General features: G+C 43.6%; 1 protein-coding gene across 6 annotated transcripts in view; it reads left to right on the forward strand.

Annotated features, from left to right (window-relative positions):
• The window catches only part of LOC122934420 (utrophin-like), a 616,199-nt gene that overhangs the window by 549,610 nt on the left and 46,556 nt on the right, over positions 1–20,033 (forward strand). For all 6 annotated transcript variants that reach the window (XM_044289868.1, XM_044289864.1, XM_044289866.1 and 3 more), the window contains one exon: positions 13,644–13,801. In XM_044289868.1, the coding sequence (XP_044145803.1) occupies positions 13,644–13,801 (158 nt within the window). The remainder of the gene's footprint in view (positions 1–13,643; positions 13,802–20,033) is intronic.

The raw sequence follows: 20,033 nt of genomic DNA on the forward strand, positions 1-20,033 counted from the left end.
CAGAGAGAGGCTGGCCACAGAAATGAGTGGAGCTTGGGTGCAATAAGAGCAGCGGTGAGGCCTTGATTGAACAGAATACCTATTTTGCATATTAAGACAAATTATCATAACTCAGAAACAGAGCCTCGGATCAACAAAAGAAAAGCAGCATTTTAATCAAGTTAACTACAGCTATAAGCCTATGGAAACAGTTGTATAGAGAGATCACTGGTAACAGATTTCCTTTAAGTGCACCAAAGGGGAGGTTAAGTGCACCTAACCTCCATCTAGACACCTGGTTCTATCAATCAAATGGAGGGAGGAGGAGCTAAAGTGCACTGAGTGCCCATGGCACGCCCTTGGTGCACATTAGCCCTAATATGCATAATTCCAAAAACACTATAACTGGATTAATAGGGTTGATCCTACTGACATCTGCCCTTTAAAGCAGTTTGGCCACATCTGTTTATTTATTAAAAAGATTATACAATATTAAGAATTGACAGCTACATTATTAAATGATTCTGATTCCTTTTAGATAGACCCAAAACTGTCATAATTAATTTCATGATATCTTTATGGGGGGTTAGAGCTCCAATTTGTTTTGTAAAGTTCCCCGCTTCCATTCACCCAAAGAGCCAAACAAAACAATTCAGGATGTCTGCAGTCAGCACTAGGGGGAGTATATTACTGAAGACATATATTATTGAGTTCTGGCATGAGGCCTACTGGAGATGATGTAGATGCACTGGGTTGCGATGCGCTGTTCTTATAACTCGCTGTGCTATGCTGTTTGTCTAGCTCACATTCATGTGTATGGGAGTAACATGGCTGTTTATTTATTTTATGCACTTATATAGTGCTGACATATTCCCCAGAGCTTTACAGACATTTTCATTAAGCTGTTCCTAATGGGGCTCACAATCTAGGTTCCCTATCAGTATGGGAGTGTGGAAGGAAACCGGAGTACCTGGAGGAAACCCACGCAAACTCGGGGAGAACATACAAACTCCATGCAGATGTTGTCTTTGGTCAGATTTGAACATAGGACCCCAGCACTACAAGGCACCAGTGCTAACTACTGAGCCACCGTGGTGCCCATTCTGTAATCAGGGCTGTCTTTACCAAGGGGCAAAAGGGGCAGCTGCCCCGGGCCCAGTTGCTCCTGGGGGGCCCAAGGCAGCTGCCTCTTGAGCCCTGCTAGCTACTGCCTCGGGTGTCAAGCTGTCTGTGAACTTTAACGTTGTGATCTAGGACCTTGGATGACATCATCACCATGTGACCAGTAACCTAGCAAATACTGGTCACATGGCTATGAGGTCATCACAGGTCCTAGCAGGAGTGTTGCAGAAGTTAACTGTGGAGCTTTTTTGTGTGAAGATTACATCAGAAAAAGGTGACAGGGGCTGTTATGTTAATATAATGTAAACTACTGTATAGTGGGGTGCTGCATATTGTGTAGGGGCCTGTATACTGTGGGGGGCTGTATATTGTGTGGGACTGTATACTGTGTGGGGCTGTATACTGTGGGGGGCCTGTATACTGTGGGGGCTGTATACTGTGTGGTGGGCTGTATACTGTGGGGGGCCTTATACTGTGTGGTGGGCTCTATACTGTGTGGGGGCCTGTATACTGTGTGGTGGGCTGTATACTGTGTGGGGGGTCTGTATACTGTGTGGGGGCCTGTATACTGTGTGGGGGGCTGTATACGGTGAGGGGCCTGTATACTGTGGGGGGCCTGTATAGTGTGGGGGGGGGGCTGTATAGTGTGTGTGGGGGGCCTGTATAGTGTGGGGGGGCTGTATATTGTGGAGTGCTATACTGCTGTACTGTATACTGTGGGTGCGGTATAGCGTGGAGTGCTATACTGCTGTACTGTATAGTGTGGGGGGCTGTATCGTGTATAGTTTGGGGTGCTGTATACAGTGAGGTGTTGTATACTGTGGGCTGCTATACTGCTCTACTATATACTGTGGGGTACTGTATAGTGTGGGGTGCTATACTGCATACTGTGTGGTGCTGTATACTATAGGGTGCTATACTGCATACTGTGGGGTGCTAGGGTGCGCTGTAACACTAGGGTGAGCCAAGCCCTGGTCTCCTTCCTGCAGGGCGGTGCCCACTTCCAGCCTGAGCCCAGCTGCCCAGAACGCTGATCCTGAGCCGCTGGAGTCTTCAGAACTGGAAGTATTTACAGTCATTCACTGTACTCTACGAGATGTGTGGATTTTTTGTGTGTGTGTTGTGGTGGATTGCATGCTAGGGTGTGGGAAGGCGGGATCCAGGGGGCCCAAGTAAATATTTGCCTAGGGTCCAATCAATATTAAAGACGGCCCTGTCTGTAATTCCCACTGCCCTGGCCACCAGATTAGATAGATATTTTAATCTTATCAATGAGATGATTGAGATGGAAATGGGAATACCCCTTTAACTCCCTCAAGAGGGTATGAATTTTCACACAGGGAATCCTCAGACCACTACCCCCAGAGTAATCGTTAGCAACCGCTGGCATGTGGATGAACTAAGACCAATTCCTGGCACCAAATCATTGTCAGAAATCTTAGTCAGACAGACACAAGTCAGGGCAGGCAGACAAGTTCAGGAACCAAGAGGACCTTTTTTTTTTAATCCAGGCACTGGAGAAAGGTCATTAAGAAACCTGTGACGCATGGACATTGGCAAGAATGGGAATGAGGATGGGAATGCTTTGGAGAACACTGGTCTTTTAAGAAACACTAGCAGAGGTCCCAGCAAGAGAATGGTAACAGAGAGCAGAACAACGGGCAGAACCGGACAGTGGTGGAAGCAAGCAGAACAAGAACCTGGACAGGAGAGCTGCATGAAGTCATCACCATCCCTTAATGATGGCTACAGATGGCCATGATTTTATCATGTAACACTAGGGTAATGCACAATGATGCAATGGATTCAGAGTTCTGTAAAAAAAAAAAATGAATAGTAAAAATACATTATGGAATTGATCATTACAGAATTTTAGACCTATTTAAAAAATAAACCAGTGTATACTCTTCTTTAAATCTCAGTCTAAAGAAGCATGTTTAGTGGAAAGGTTATCTCCTTTGAGAAATTGTTTCTTGTCCATTAGCACCTGGCATCTTGCAGGCTTCTTCGAGAGATCAGGAATAAAAAGCAAGAGCGGCTACACAAGTGTGATTTCTGTGTTCCTGTTTTTATGTATTCCACCTCTTCTTTATATCTGAAATAGTAGGTCAGCAGCCGTCCGTTCAGCTTTAGAGCACAAGTTGGGCTGCAGCTGAAGGAAATGGTAGATTCTTCATCTTAATACTGCAGTTAGTAGACACTTAAACCACTTAATGCAAATGATTATTCATTACCTTAGTCCATAGTGATGTGCTGAATTTATATTGCTGTAGAATAAGAAGTACGGTAAATTACAGAGCTGAATTCAGGGTTGTATTTACCATAAAAAGTACCCCAAAATGTGCAACACAGCCCTTCACCTACCATGTGCTACTTATAATATTGATGACAGAGGCTTTAGGGTATCTTAAAGGACAGGACATAAGTATGACTGCTACCTATCCAACACCATTAGCTGCTCCCCTAGTATTTACTATGGAGGCTAATAATGCCTTGTTTTTTGTGGTTTCCATTATGGCCCTCCGCAGAGACAGAACATGCAGTGGTGAGAACATATGCCAAGATCCTCTCTCCATAGACCATAAAACTTTAGTCACTAGCGGTAGGGGGAATTTTCCCAGGTATCATTGAAAGGGGGTAGGGGAGGGGAAAAGTATCAAGGCCCCCTGTCCAAGGTGGGTTTGGGTGTTGGGGTGTTAACCTCTATGTAGACCTTGTTGTAGCGAACCAAAGAAAGTAATGGAAATAGTATTTGACAGAATGCAAGAGTTATAAACCTTGCTGCACATTTACTAATGGCATGTTATAGATAGTGTACACTTACTGTAGTAGCCTCGGTCCCTCTGAAAGATCTGAGGCTACTACAGCCGTACTTCCTATGGAGGCCTGCAAGTGGCAGGGCACCATAGGAACATTGCACAATGTTAATTTATTGCAGACTACAGGACAAACAGTCTAACAATCACTTGTTAAAATATGTGTAAAAATGTTTTTAAAACTATAAAACAAATTTAATCACCCCTATTTCCCCATAATAAAAATAAACAATAAGAAAATACATATCATTTGCACTGCCATGTCCTAAAAATAAAAAGCAATCAAAAAGCCATACAAACTCCGAAATGTTATCATTGAAAGCTACAGATAACCCCACAAAAATGAGGCCACAACTCCATAGACATATAAATAGAAAAAAATTATGGGGGTCAGAATATGGCGATGAAAATATATATTTTTTAAATTATTTTCTTTAAGTATTAAAACACAATACAAACTATGTACTTGTGGTATCATTGTAATTGTACTGACCGTATAGTGAAAAATGAAACCGATAAAACTATGGAGAAATTGCCTTTTTTTTTATTCATTCCACCCCAATTTTTACTAGCTTCCCATTATATTGTATGCAATATTAAATGGTGCCATTAGAAAGTACTACTTGTCCCGCAAAAAATAAGCCCTCATACGGCTATGTGAATGGAAAAATAAAACGTTATGGCTCCGGGAAAGCAGGAAGTCAAAAAGCAAAATCATAAAATCGCTCTGTCCTTATGGGGTTAATAAATGTTGTGTATTTTACAGATCCACCTACAAATCCCCATTTTCTAGACACTAGCGAGACACAAAAAGTTCCTTAATTCATTAATAAGTGAGGTGCATGGCATGTGTGCCAGTATTGTTTGTTCAGTAACTCTGCCCGCTGTCTCTATTCTTTTAATTTTTTTAAATTTGATCTTTGGTGCATAGGCTGAGCCTTATAGACTCAATGGATGCCAAATGAGGTGGACCACTGCAATATACAGGGTGGGCCATTTACATGGATACACCTTAATAAAATGGGAATGGTTGGTGATATTAACTTCCTGTTTGTGGCACATTAGTATATGTGAGGGGGAAAACTTTTCAAGATGGGTGGTGACCATGGCGGCCATTTTGAAGTCGGACATTTTGAATCCAACTTTTGTTTTTTCAATAGGAAGAGGGTCATGTGACACATCAAACTTATTGGGAATTTCACAAGAAAAACAATGGTGTGCTTGGTTTTAACGTAACTTTATTCTTTCATGAGTTATTTACAAGTTTCTGACGACTTATAAAATGTGTTCAATGTGCTGCCCATTGTGTTGAATTGTCAATGCAACCCTCTTCTCCCACTTTTCACACACTGATAGCAACACCGCAGGAGAAATGCTAGCACAGGCTTCCAGTATCCGTAGTTTCAGGTGCTGCACATCTCGTATCTTCACAGCATAGACAATTGCCTTCAGATGACCCCAAAGATAAAAGTCTAAAGGGGTCAGATCGGCCACTGGATATGCAAAATTGCTACATGATGATGTGTTTCCCTCTTTATGCACTGAAGCTGGCACGTTCCCTGAGTTTTTCCAGCAAGATGGTGCACCACCACATTATGGGTGTCAGGTCCGAGCATTCCTAGATGAACAGTTTCCTGGAAAGTGGATTGGTTGTCGTGGGCCAGTTGAATGGCCCCAAGGTCTCCCGATCTGACCCCCTTAGACTTTTATCTGAAGGCAATTGTCTATGCTGTGAAGATACGCGATGTGCAGCACCTGAAACTACGGATACTGGAAGCCTGTGCTAGCATTTCTCCTGCGGTGTTGATATCAGTGTGTGAAGAGTGGGAGAAGAGGGTTGCATTGACAATCCAACACAATGGGCAGCACATTGAACACATTTTATAAGTGGTCAGAAATTTGTAAATAACTCATGAAAGAATAAAGTTACGTTAAAACCGTTGTTTTTCTTGTGAAATTCCCAATAAGTTTGATGTGTCACATGACCCTCTTCCTATTGGAAAAAAAAGTTGGATTCAAAATGGCCGACTTCAAAATGGCCACCATGGTCACCACCCATCTTGAAAAGTTTCCCCCCTCACATATACTAATGTGCCACAAACAGGAAGTTAATATCACCAACCATTCCCATTTCATTAAGGTGTATCCATATAAATGGTCCACCCTGTAGTTTTTTTTAAAACACGGACCCTGTGAATGACATAGGACAGTGTATGACATTGGGGCTTTGCATTCTAGCCTTGCATCGGGTATAATCAGCCATAAAAATGTGCATAACAAACACATTTATCTGCTGGAGAATTGAGATTAGCTTTGCTACGTGGGCAGATGATTCTTTGCTTATCAATTTCTCATGTACATACACTTGGCTTTTAGTGTACAGATGAGGGATGCTGTTGCGTCCTCATTCATAGAAGAGCTTTTATGAATTGAGTGTATGGAAACAATCAATACATCACTCCCTTCCTGTCTCGTGTGACTATAAAATATGTCACCTTTATGTTGCCCATACTAAAGCCAGAATAAAGTAGACACAAGTGAGTTGATTTCAGTGGTCTGTCATTTCTAAGTTAAAAGTAAGTGGTTGCCGAGAACCAACATCACAAACATTACAGACTAGGTGTGGAAAAGAATCAAATCTACCTGAGAAGAGTCATGGTTATTCATGAATTCCTGCTCTCCTGCCCACCTGCTGATGACTGACAGTCTTCTACCTAGTTTTCTCCCCATCTCTCTAGGAGAGAACTGCCAATCATCAGCAAATGAGCGGTGAGAGCAGGAGATTATGAATAGCCATGACTCTTCTCAGGTAGATTTGACTCTTTTCAAGCCCTGGGCTGCAATGATTATGATACTGATTCTCGACAACCACTTACTTTTAGCTGATGTGTGACACACCACTGAAATCAGCATTTCTGTCACTACTTTATACTGTCCTCAGTACGGTCAGCATAAAGTTGACGACAGGTTCCCTTTAATGAGGACATGTTGGTTTTTCCCCGGCGCCTCCACAATGGCACTCACAGGAGGGTGTCTCTGCCTCCCCAGGACAGGAAAGATGGTAGAAACTCAAGTTTAAAAGGCCTCCTCCCTTTACCTGCTTCAGTTGTTTCCTGTCCTCGGGATCGCGTGGAAGCCGCTCCTGCCAGAGTCGGGAGTCCAAGTGAAAGTTTTGCACAGCCTGTCAGTCTGCCCCATCTGGGAGGGTCTGTGCAGGGGATGGGGGTTGAAGAGGGCCTGGAGCCTCTGTCCCATCCCTTTTGGCGTAAGCTTTTCAGTGAAGGCGGCTCCGGCACCCGCTTTCCCTGGCTACTGCCAGCCGGGAGCGAAGGATCGCTCGCGCATGTGCAGAACAGGCCAAAACGCTCTGGGCAAGAGTTCTGCTTTGCCAGGTCTCTGTGCGTCACTTCCACCGCACATGATGTCAGAGGCCTGGCAGATATCAGGGAAATGTTGGGAGCATGGAGCTGTCTTGGCCTGTGGTGTATGCTGTGACACTGTTGCCACACTTGTGGTTGCCCGCAGCAATGTGTTACTGTGAGAGCATGCGGTGGCAGTGTCTTGCCTTCTGGGTGATTGCCGTGACATGGTTGCCACGCATGCGGTTGCCGGTGGTAACGTGTGGCTTAGTTTGCTTGTGTGTGGACTTCCCCTTGATGTGGCTTCCTTCCTCTGTCTGGTGTGGGAAGGGTTAACTCCCTTCCTAGTGTTTTGTGAACACTGGGTTTATGTGTGTGTGGGTGTGGCTGTTTGGGCTATTTAGTCCCTGCTGGATGCTTGAAGCCCAGTGTTCCTCCAGCCTTGGTGTATGCTGGTGGTTCTCATTTCCTGTCTTGTTCCATCTGTCCAGTGAGGGCCACCCCTGTGGTCATCAATGTTATCCCAGTGTCTCCTTCCCTTCCTGTCCCTATTTGTATGCAGTGGGTTAAGTTCAGGGTGTTTGTATGTCTAGTTTGGTGTTACATGTCTGGTGGTGTTTCGTGTCATGTTTTCTTGACATTCCCCTGTCTTATGTTTATTGCAGAAATGGGTGTCCTGGGTCCCTGTGTGGTTTGTGGTGTGTGCTGTGTCCTTTTATGTTGGTGTGGACACCAGCACTTGTGCACGGGTTCCAGTCAGTGTGTCTTTGGCAGGTAAGTGTGTTATGGGTGTCGCTTTCCTGCCACCTCTATATTCTGTATCTGTTCCCCTCTCCTTGCAGCCTGGCCTCAGATAGAGACTCCTGTTCCTCCATGACTGGGATGAACAGGTTGTCTCTTCCCTGCTCCTTGGTGAGGGATTACAAGGGCGACTTAAGGTCTCTAGGAATCCTGAGTATGAGTCGTCCTACCATTGGGGTTCGCTCATATGGTGAGAAGTCAGGGAGAGGATTAGGGATGTTGTAGGAGGTAACCTGCTCCCTTATTACTTCTTTTTGGCCAGGCTGATCCCCTTTTCCCTTTGACATCGCACGGTGGGGGGTTTCCCCCACTCCCCAATGTGACAGGAGCGCTGCGATCAGCGTCCTACAAGCGCATCATGTCTGCTCCCTTGGAAGCTCCTTACATGTCCCTCAGACCTGTGGATCCTTCTGCCGCTCAGAGCCCTGTAAGCCTCCTACTATCTGTATGCCTCTCATGTTACCTGTATTAGGAGAAGGGGAGCACAGTGGTATTATTTTTTTGCCCACTGGTGTTGGTGCTGACCCTCATTTATACTTCTTAGTTTCTAATTCGGCCCTAAAATGTATCTTACTTTACGGTGCTGGCCTCCCTGCCCTATAAAGACCTCTAGCGGAGATTCGGTGCTGAGAAAATGCGCAATGTGCAAAAAATACCTTCCGTCTAAGTCTAAGTAAGCGCTTTGTCCCAAGTGTGCAGACAAAGTAGTAACTGAAGTGTCCCCATGCTTCCTAGAATCCATAAGAAACATGATCAAGGAAGAAGTTAACGTGGTAATAGACGCAAGATTACCACCGAGCCCTTTCAAACCATCATCCTCACAAAGATCATAAATAGCAGAATTCCCATGTGACCCAGACTCTAAAAATATTTTCACAAGTAGTTTCTGAATCTTCTGAGGACGAATCAAGGAGGCCTTTCTGTATTCCTGAGGATACGGAAATTTTTTATTAAAAACAATAAGATCTACTTTGAAGATTGAGGACGTAAAGGAATCTCAATCAATTCAGGATATATTGCTTCAGGGATTAGGTGAAAAGGAAAGTCTTCCCAGTCCATAGTAACATTAAAATGTTCATCGCTAAAGAATGGAAGGATCCAGAAAAGTGGAGCACAATTCCAAATGCCTCAAAAGAAAATACCCTTTTGCAGAATCAGACTCCTCCTCATGGGATAAAGTTCCCAAAATAGATGCTCCAGTGGCCCGTAAATCAAAAAAGACTTCTTTACCGTTTGAAGATATGGGTCTCTTAAAAGATCCAATGGATAAGAAATGTGAGGGTCTTCTCAAGCGGGCATGGGAAACGAACGTGGCTATGCTGAGGCCCAGTATAGTGGCTACCTGTACCTCCAGGTCATTATCAGTCTGGTTATCTCAACTGGAGGAACACCTGGCGGCTGGTACCCCCCGAGAGGAGATTCTGGCCTCTATACCTATTTTGAAACAGGCCTTAAACTTTTTGTCAGATGCCTCGGTGGATCTAGTAAGGCTTCGGCTAGGTCCACTGCCTTATCAAATGCCACACGTAGGGCTGTATGGCTCAGATCCTATTCTGGGGATGCTAGCTCAAAGTCGTTTATGTTCCATACCGTGTGAAGGAGATAAGTTGTTCGGCTCAGCCTTAGACGACATTTTGTAGAAGGCATCAGACACGAAGAAAGGCTTTCCTACAGACTCAAATTTTTTCCAACAGAGGCGGTCCTTTCAGAACCAAAAAAGAACCAGATCAGATCAGAGGAGAAAAGACAGCTCAGGAAGATAGCAATCCTAAAGGGGAAAGGGTTTCTGTTTACCCCAGAAACCACTGCAAAGTCTTCACAATGATGCCAGATTTCAGGTAGAAGCCAGATTAAAAAGATTTGCCTCAGCCTGGGAAGAGATTTCTGCCTCCCCTTAAGTAAGAAATGCCATAAGCAAAGGTTACAAGCTAGAGTTTGCTACTTTGAATCAACTAGAAAAGCAGCAGGCTCTGGAATCAGAGATATTATTGCTGCTACAAAAACAAGTCATAATCCCAGTACCAAAAGACCAAAAAGGAACAGGGTTTTATTCTCCAATTTTTTTCATTCGAAAACCAAACAATACTTTCAGGCTAATAATAAATCTGAAAAGGTTGAACAAAAACATAACCTACAAAAAGTTCAAGATGGAGACAATCAGGTCAACACTGAATCTCCTGACTCAAGACTCATACATGTTAATCCTCGATCTTTCCGATGCATATTACCACGTTCCCATTCACAAAAGCTATCAGAAATATCTCAGGCTGGCGATATTGAAAGGAGAGAAGCGTCACTTTCAGTTTCATGCCCTTCCCTTCGGGTTGGCATCAGCTCCCAGAATTTTTACAAAGATCATGGCCGAAGTGACAAGTTACTTTTATCTTCAGGGTATCTTAATCGTCCCTTATCTGGATGATTTTTTTAATGCAGCTCCGTTTCTTCATTCTCATTCTTCAGTTTCATCTACAAAAGGTTCAAAAACAGTTATTGAAATTGGGCTGGATAAAAAACAAAGAGCCCTACTTCCCAGCAGAGAAAAAGTATTTTTGGGGGTCAAGTTGGACTCACACAATCTAATGTCTTTTCTCCCTCTAGAAAAACAGATTTCTTTAACCCAAAGGGTCTCTCTGTTTTGCGAGTCCAGGACAGTATCATTTAAAGACATGACACTTTTAGGCCATTTGACATCCACAATTCCAGCAGTACGATGGGCCCAACACCATACAAGGGCACTACAGTCATTTCTCCTGAAGAACTGGGATGCAAATCAGACTAGTCTAGACAAGAGGATAAAAATTCCTTTAAAGGTAAAGCAGACTCTCCCGTGGTGGAAGATAAGAAAAAGTGTTCAGTCAGGAGTATTTTGGCGACACACAAATCAGGTCGTTATCTCTACCTATGCCAGCAGTCACAGATGGGGAGGACACACCAAAGATCAAGTAATACAAGGTGTTTGGAGCCCAAAAAAGGCAGGAACCTCCTCAAATCTAAGAAAACTGATTTCAGTCTTAAAAACACTTCTCTCGCTTCAGTCATCTGTAAAAACCCAGCATGTAAAAATTCTGTCCGACAACTCCACCATGGTGGCCTATCTAAACCGGCAAGGAGGGACAAAAAGCAAAACTCTGCGAGATCTGTCGGGGAAAATATTTCGCTGGGCAGAAATGAACCTAAAATCTTTAACGGCTGTCCATCTCAAAGGCAAGGAAAACATTATAGCGGACTATCTCAGCAGAGAGAATTTAAAAGAAGGAGAATGGTCACTAAACCCCGATATCTTCAATCAAATATCAAGAAAGTGGGGTACCCCGGGTCTTAGACCTATCTGTGAATCAAAAGAACAAACAAGTAGAAAAATTCTGCTCCCTCTCCTTAAAGGATCAGTCATTGTTTGTGGATGCTCTATCTGCCCCCTGGCCAGAGGGACTCCTGTATGCATTTCTACCCTTCAGTTTAATACCAAGGGTGCTAATGAAGGTGATGGAAGAAAAGGTGCAGATGATTCTGATAGCTCCTTTTTGGTTAAAAAAGATCCTGGTTTCCTTTCCGACCTAGCAGCGGGGGAATTTTGGATTCTCCCATCATATCCAGGCCTACTGCATCAGGGTCCAGTATCTCACCCACGTGTGTCTCAACTGCAACTAACAGCTTGGAAATTGAACAAGCTATGTTAAAACAAAAGGGTTTGTCAGATCCTGTAATATCCACCCTTCTGTTGAGTAAAAAGCACACAACTTCCAAGATCTACACAAGAACATGGAAAGCCTTCTTAAAATTTGCAGGAAATAGATGGTGTCACTATCGAGATCCTGATATTCCCCTAATACTGGAATTCCTACAAGAAGGTCTAGATAAAGGGTGTAGACCTATAACCATTACAATGCAAGTTTCATCGATAAGCAATTTCTTAGAAACAAAACTTGCGAATATACCCATGATAAAACGGTTCCTAAAAGAGGCAACAAGACGATGTCTGTTTATCCATTCCAACATACCACCTTTGGATTTTAATCTGGTGCTTGATGTGATGACAGATGCGCTCTTTCAACCTTTACAGGATATTTTGCTGAAACTTATGACATTTAAGACCATTTTATTATTGGCAATTATATCGGCTAGAAGAATTGGGGAAATCCAAGCGTTTTCATGCAGACCACCTTATCTCATGATTTTAGAAGACCGCATTATTCTCAGGCATGCTCTGATGTTCCTGCCAAAAGTCGTTTCCAGATTTCATCGTCAACAGGAGGTATCACTACCTTCCTTTTGTCCGAATCCATTTTCAGAAATAGATAAAAAAAAATCATAATCTGGATGTAAGAAGATGCATACTAACCTACTTAGATGTCACCAAAGAATTTAGAAAGTCAGACTACCTTTTTCTGCAGTATCACAGTAAAGGGTCTGCTGCAAGCAAGAGTACCATCGCAAGATGGATAAGAAATACTATTGAATTCTGCTACATTCAGAGGAACTTGACTCCACCTAAAGGGATAAAGGCACATTCTACTAGGGCCGTTTCTGCCTCATGGGCAGAATAAGCCTCTGCATCTGGGGACCAAATATGCAGGGCAGCCACTTAGGCAAGCCCTAGTACCTTTTTCAAACATTACAAATTAGACGTGCTTCATAGTTATGATTTATCTTATGGCAGAATAGTTTTTTTCTCTGTTACTCCTCCTGTGAGTGTCGTTGTGGAGCCGACGGGGAAAATAATTAATTACTCATACCGGTAATTTGTTTTTCCAATAGCCTCCACAAAAGCACTGGAGTTTCCCTACCCATTTAGTTTTTTCTGTGACACAATTATGTGTAAATGTATTATTTAAATACTTCAATACACTTTTCTTTGCATTACTAACGAGTCCTATGTCATTAACTAAAGCATGTAAAGGGAGAGGGGCTTTTAAACTTGAGCTTTTATGTTGTTTCCTGTCCTAGGGAGACGGGGACACCCTCCTGTGAGTGCCGTTGTGGAGGCTATTGGAAAAAACTATTGCCGGTAAAAGTAATTAACTCTTTCCTGAAATGGCTTTCTGCTCTCTCCCCACTAAAAGCTCACACTCGGCCAAACCGAGCTACGTGTATGGGGAAGTCAGGATAGATAGCTGACAGCTATTTAAGGTGTATGGTATTTTTTGTTAGAGTTCAGTATTATGTATTTTCTCAGTTATTGTCCCAAATTTATGAATACATTGACAACTTGGTGTCCCTGCACACTCTGACAATGTGTCCAATCCATTCTGACAGTGTGAGGCTTTGACAAGGGAATAGTGACACTCAATTGTCAATAAATTCATACGTATTCAGGAGGAATAACAGAGGAAACACACAACGCAGACTTTTAAGAAAAGATCCTTCAGAACTGATATTTCATAAAGAAAATGTGTCAAGGGAGCTTATGGGGTCTCTAAAGGAATTCTTACATTAAACCCTAAAGAACATTTTTCATTGGATTATATTTTCAGTGTCAATATATTTTTATTGTGTTTCTTTTTGTATTTGCCTAAATATTGTTGTGATTTTTGTTACATTAAACACATTTTAACTTTTTCTTGCCTAGATCTGTTCAAGGAGGTTTCTGGAGCAGCTGACACGTGTGACCAGAAGCAGCTAGGGTTACTCCTTCATGATGCTATTCAGATCCCTCGACAACTTGGGGAAGTGGCTGCTTTTGGTGGAAGTAACATTGAGCCCAGTGTCCGTAGTTGCTTTCAGCATGTAAGTTTGAATTCTATGATGCTTATGATGGAACCCATAAACATTTTTTGGGCCCTCCCAGAGACCTGGTTTAAAATAATATGAGTTCCCTTTGAAATTAATACAAGTGCTAATAAACCACCAAAAATATTGTACATTGGTGTTTTGCAGCAAATATCGATGAAGGTCGTTAAAAAAAAATTCTGGGCAGATCATTTTGTTAAAAAACAAGTCATAAAAAGTTAAAAATAACAAAGATGCTTTACTCCGCTCCACCAGCTGTTCTTCCTACTGCTGCCGTTCCAAGGCTGCTTTGGTTACTGCTGTTCTGCATTTTCAACACACTGCAAATGCCAGGAGAGGCTTGTTCAGCCAGTCTCTGACTGAGGCGGGTCACTGGTATTTCTGGCATGCCAGGACAGGAAGTGGAGAATAGTGGGAACTCAAGCAATATCAGGAGTGGCGAGGCATTCGGTGGAGTAAAGCATTTTAACCATCCATGACCCTTTTTTTTAACAGAATGATCTGCCTAAAAAAGCACCCCTTTAATAAATTTGGTTTATTTTACGATTCCACTTGGCCACACAGTTTTTTCTATTCGAGACCAAAATTGTGTCGTGTTTAGCTTAGTTAATCTCCCTTTTTGAAATTTGATCTATGTTAACGAAACAATTAAGAAATTATGCTTTATTCAGTATAACGCCTCATGCACACAACCGTTTTTTTTTTTAAGGTCCGCAAAAACTGGGTCCGTAGGTCCGTGATCCATGTCCGTTTTTTCTTCCGTGGGTCTTTGATTCCTTGATTTTTGGAGGATCCACGGACATGAAGAAAAAATCATTTTGGTGTCCGTCTGGCCATGCGGACCCAAACGGATCCGTCCTGACTTACAATGCAAGTCAATGGGGACGGATCCGTTTGACGTTGACACAATATGGATCCGTCCCCCATTGACTTTCAATGTAAAGTCAGGAGTCCCTATTATACCATCGGATCAGAGTTTTCACCAATCCGATGGTATATTTTAACTTGAAGCGTCCCCATCACCATGGGAACGCCTCTATGTTAGAATATACTGTCGGATATGAGTTAGATCGTGAAACTCAGATCCGACAGTATATTCTAACACAGAGGCGTTCCCATGGTGATGGGGATGCTTCAAGTTAGAATATACTAAGAACTGTGTACATGACTGCCCCCAGCTGCCTGGCAGCACCCGATCTCTTACGGGGGCTGTGATTAGCACAATTAACCCCTCAGGTGCCGCACCTGAGGGGGGTTAATTGTGCATATCATAGTCCCCTGTAAGAGATCAGGGGCTGCCGGGCAGCAGGGGGCAGACCCCTCTCCCTCCCCAGTTTGAATATCATTGGTGGCCAGTGTGCGCCCCCCCCCCCCTCCCTCTGTTGTATTATCATTGGTGGCCAGTGTGCGGCCCCCCCTCCCTCCCTCTATTGTATTATCATTGGTGGCCAGTGTGCGGCCCCCCCTCCCTCCCTCAATCGTATTATCATTGGTGGCCAGTGTGCGGCCCCCCTCCCTCCCTCTATTGTATTATCATTGGTGGCCAGTGTGCGGCCTCCCCTCTTCCCCCCCGATCATTGGTGGCAGCGGAGAGTTCCGATCGGAGTCCCAGTTTAATCGCTGGAGCTCCGATCGGTAACCATGGCAACCAGGACGCTACTGCAGTCCTGGTTGCCATGGTTACTTAGCGATATTTGAAGCATCATACCTGCTGCTCTGTCTGTGACCAGCCGGGCGCTCCTCCTACTGGTAAGTGACAGATCATTAAGCAATGCGCCGCACAGACCTGTCACTTACCAGTAGGAGGAGCTCCCGGCCGGTCTGTGACCGGCCGGGAGCTCCTCCTACTGGTAAGTGACAGGTCTGTGCGGCGCATTGCTTAATGATCTGTCACTTACCAGTAGGAGGAGCGCCCGGCTGGTCACAGACAGAGCAGCAGGTAAGTATGATGCTTCTAATATTGCTAAGTAACCATGGCAACCAGGACTGCAGTAGCATCCTGGTTGCCATGGTTACCGATCGAGCCCCAGCGATTAAACTGGGACTCCGATCGGAACTCTCCGCTGCCACCAATGATCGGGGGGGGAGAGGGGAGGCCGCACACTGGCCACCAATGATATTAATACAATAGAGGGAGGGAGGGGAGCTCTGAAAAAGCTTTTATGCAGACGGATCTTCGGATCCTGTCTGTATGAAAGTAGCCCACGGATACGGATGCCAATCTTGTGTGCATCCGTGTTTTTTCACGGACCCATTGACTTGAATGGGTCCGTGAACTGTTGTCCGTCAAAAAAATAGGACAGGTCTTATTTTTTTGACGGACAGGATACACGGATCACGGAGGCGGATGACAAACGGTGCATTTTCCGAGTTTTCAGCGGACCCATTGAAAGTCAATGGGTCCGCAGAAAATCACCGAAAACAGAACATCGGCCACAGGTGCACACAACGGTCTTAAAACAGTATGCAGTAATTAGGTGTACACTATGATCCTTGTTAATGATGTGTGCTGTGCATAGCTGTCACTTGTCTGCAAATCTCACTGCCGCCCTTTAGAACTTGCAGGTAATAATAAACAGGGTTTGAAGGCTCAATCATTGGTCGGAAAGGAAGCGCTCCTTCCCGACAATCTGCTGATCGCTAGCGGAGGAGATCGGTGAATTTCCATGCAGTGATCTCCTGAGGACGAAGGATCGCTAATGCCATCATTCTTCCCCATAATGTCTCATTTTTTACGGCAGCAGACTGGTTTGCACAGCGCGATTTACCACTGGAAAATGATAATCTTTTGTGCTGCACAAAAGATACAATTACCTGATGAACGAGAGTTTTGCTCATTCATCGGGTAATCGGTGGTGCATTTACACCGCCAGATCATCACTAACTAGCGTTCCTAGCGATGATCTGTTCAATTGTTGGGCAGTGTAAAGGGCCTTTTACAATGATAGATATCACCTCTGTATATATAACACGGCATCCACCATTCACAATTGTCTGAACAGAGCATGCCTAGAAAAATCTCCCATAGATTTCAGTGGGGTCCGTTGTGTCTATGGCCCATGTGGCTGCTCTCAAAGAAAAGGAAGTCTTGACATATTTTAGGCCTTGTGGCCAATACGAAAACTGCAAGATTTCTTCTTTTTTTTTTATATAGTTAAAAAAACATGTTTAACATAAAAACTTTTTCTGATGACACATTCCCTCTACAGTGTATTGCTCACACAGTAGCAGTGCTTGTTAGAAAATAAAGCTGATACCCTGGAAATGGGGAGTCATTAAAACAAAGTACGTTTCAGAACTTATACAGTGATTATAGGGGGTTTACCAGGAGTACGATATTGATGTTGGATCGGTTGTGGCTCTCTGAAAAGGATACAACACTTGCCCTAGAGCTGCTCTTGATAACATACCAAGCACAGTGTCATACATTGTATAGTGACTGTCCTTGGTGTTGTTGCCATGGTCCAATCGCTTGAATGGGACTGAGCTACAACTAGGCCACGTGACCAATGAATGTGACCTCACTGGTCTAGTAAAAGGCCGCATCGCTCAACGGAGAGAGCTGCAACCTCCTCAAACAGCCGATCGGCAGGGGTGATGGAAGTCGAACCCCCATTGATCAGATATTGATGACCTGTCCCGAGGTTAGGTCATCAATATTTTACTCCTGTAGAACCCTTTAAAGCTTTATTTCATAAAAGCTAGAAACCACTTTAAAGGGTGGCATTTTGATTGGTAGGGAAGCCAGATGTTGAGACCCCCACCAGTCACTACAACAACGAGGTACAGGTGCCCTTCTAAGCTCTGTACCTATTCAGTACTGGTTGGCATTTATTGTGAGCATCCATTGTTATGTTGAAAGGGTCAGCCGCTCCCAATGGCTGCATGCTATCCACATCATGGCCTGAAGGCATGCATGGGCATGGAGCACCATAGGTACAAGTTATTGAAAAGGAAGATTGTTCTGGCACCCGTGGCAGTGCCATTAGTCTTACACAGTTTGTGCACAGCTGAACACATACATAAGTATTGAATATCAATGTTACGACAGGGAACTGTCAGCAAACACAATTTAACTGCAAACTTGTCAGATGGGAAGAAGTCTAGAAGCACATTCTAGTCTAATGTGATCTATTTTCCGCTGTACTGGATTCACCATAAAATATGCATGCAAGGCTTTCAGTTCCATTGTTGATTTTCCTTGTCGGATGCGTGCACAGAATAGAAACTGAATTCTAATTGTAGTAAGTAAACGCGGAAAATGAGCTGTAAGCGTGAAATAATGATTGTCCAGGGTGACAGTTTTATAATAGCAGCTTGCTCGAAATGATGCATCCACAGTTACAGTGCATTACATCTTTTATAGCCAGTAATCTACTTTCCCTGAAGTAAATGCACCTCGATTTATTACTAAATTGTTTCACAATACGTTAAATAAAAAAAAATCACTATTCCAATACCTTTTCATGGGGAGTGTTTTTTCCTATTTTGCTTTATCTGTTCTGGACATCTGGGGAGGTTACTTTGCTGCCATTGAAGCTCCCATAGAGATGGCCTCCCAATCTCTTCAGGGTTCAGAGGTTGCTGTGGCCTTTCTAGATAAATATACACATTTGCCAACTCTTCCGAACAGGGGCGTAGCTAAAGGCTCGTGGGCCCTGGTGCAAGGTTTCAGCTTGGGCTCCCTTCCCATCAGTGCTTTGTGGCCAGGGGCAGGAGAGCACATAGCTTTTGTGCTGCCTGAGGCAAACATTTTAACAGCAGTCCTCCCCCTCCCCATACCAAATTCTTGACCAAACCCCTTCCCTCCAGCCAGAGGTGTAACTTGACCATCAAGCACTTTCTAGGATATCAGTGTCTTCCTATGCACCACAAGGGTCTTTGGGCCCCCTCAGGCTCCTGGGCCCAGTAGCGACTGCTACCTCTGTAGCCCCTGTAGCTACGCCCCTGCTTCAAAAATGTCCAGGAGGCTCCCAAAAAGGGCAAACCTCTCAGAAAGCAGCCAACCATGACCTCTAACTGTACTGTATGTGGAGGCGGGATGCTCCGTCATTAGACACAGTCCGGGTACCCATACGTGCTCTGAAAGGTATGATGTGTCACGAAAAGGGGTGTCACCTTCCTAGAAAGGAATAGGACTTAGGAAGAAGGGACGTGCCCATGTCATGAACTGTCTTCCAGATTCCAAAATTAGCAAGTATGGATATACAAAAAGAAGTGTCTTCGTCTTGAGGATCCTAAAATTGAGGATTAGTCAGACATAAATCCATGACTGTACCACTAGATAGTCCATAAATACATAGGTATATACATTACATAGAAAAATAGATAGATAATATAGGCAAAGCATAATGATGCACCTGCAATATACTCCACCAGGTGGAACGCCTCTTTTAGATATTTCTAAGAGCTTGGACACCATTGCCTGCTGTCCCATCTTTTACAACCTTATTAATATTAAGTAAAATAATGATCCTGAATTTTTTATCTTTTTACTGGTCATAGTTATTATGTGATGCTAGTGTAGAATGAAACTTTAGGCCATTTAAGCTTTTTACAAAGTATACAAGCGACCTGCACTTTCATCACGTTTGGCAGAAGATCGAGCTCCGCTAATGTTTAATTCATGCTCTTTCGCTTAATTTCACTACATTAGTGTGTAATTTGTTTGTTTTATAGCTGTGGCTTTTCAGTATTCGGAGTTGGCATTTCAAAGCTTTGTGCTCAGGGAAAAGTGTTCATGTAACTAAATAACACACTCCTATGTCCAAAAGGAGCCAAAGCAGTGCGTATACTGTGTGAACATGCTTCTGGCTAGCAGTATCGTCCGGAAGATATCCACTTGATAATCTGTGGATACAATCTAATGCATACCCTCTCCTTTGAGAATAGAGAGAAAGAATCTACAAACAGAGTATATTTTTCTTTTTTCTATTTTATTTTATATTATGCCAATCCTGACTTGCGGCCTTCATAAGGCTACTTTCACATACTGTATGCGTTTTCGCCTGATCCGTCTTGAATCAGCAAAAACACTTTTGCCTGGATAATACAACCAGCAGAATCAGTTGTGAATAAATCCAGTTGTATTATCTTTAAAATAGCCATGATGGATTCAACCATTGTAAGTGAGAAAAGATCAGTTTTCTTTTGTGTCCGAGAAAACGTATGCGGCACCATTGACTTACTTGGCGTGTCATGCCGGATCCGTCTTGCTCCACATCCCATG

This window comes from Bufo gargarizans, chromosome 4 (genome assembly GCF_014858855.1).
Source record: "Bufo gargarizans isolate SCDJY-AF-19 chromosome 4, ASM1485885v1, whole genome shotgun sequence".
Taxonomy (NCBI): Eukaryota; Metazoa; Chordata; class Amphibia; order Anura; family Bufonidae; genus Bufo; species Bufo gargarizans.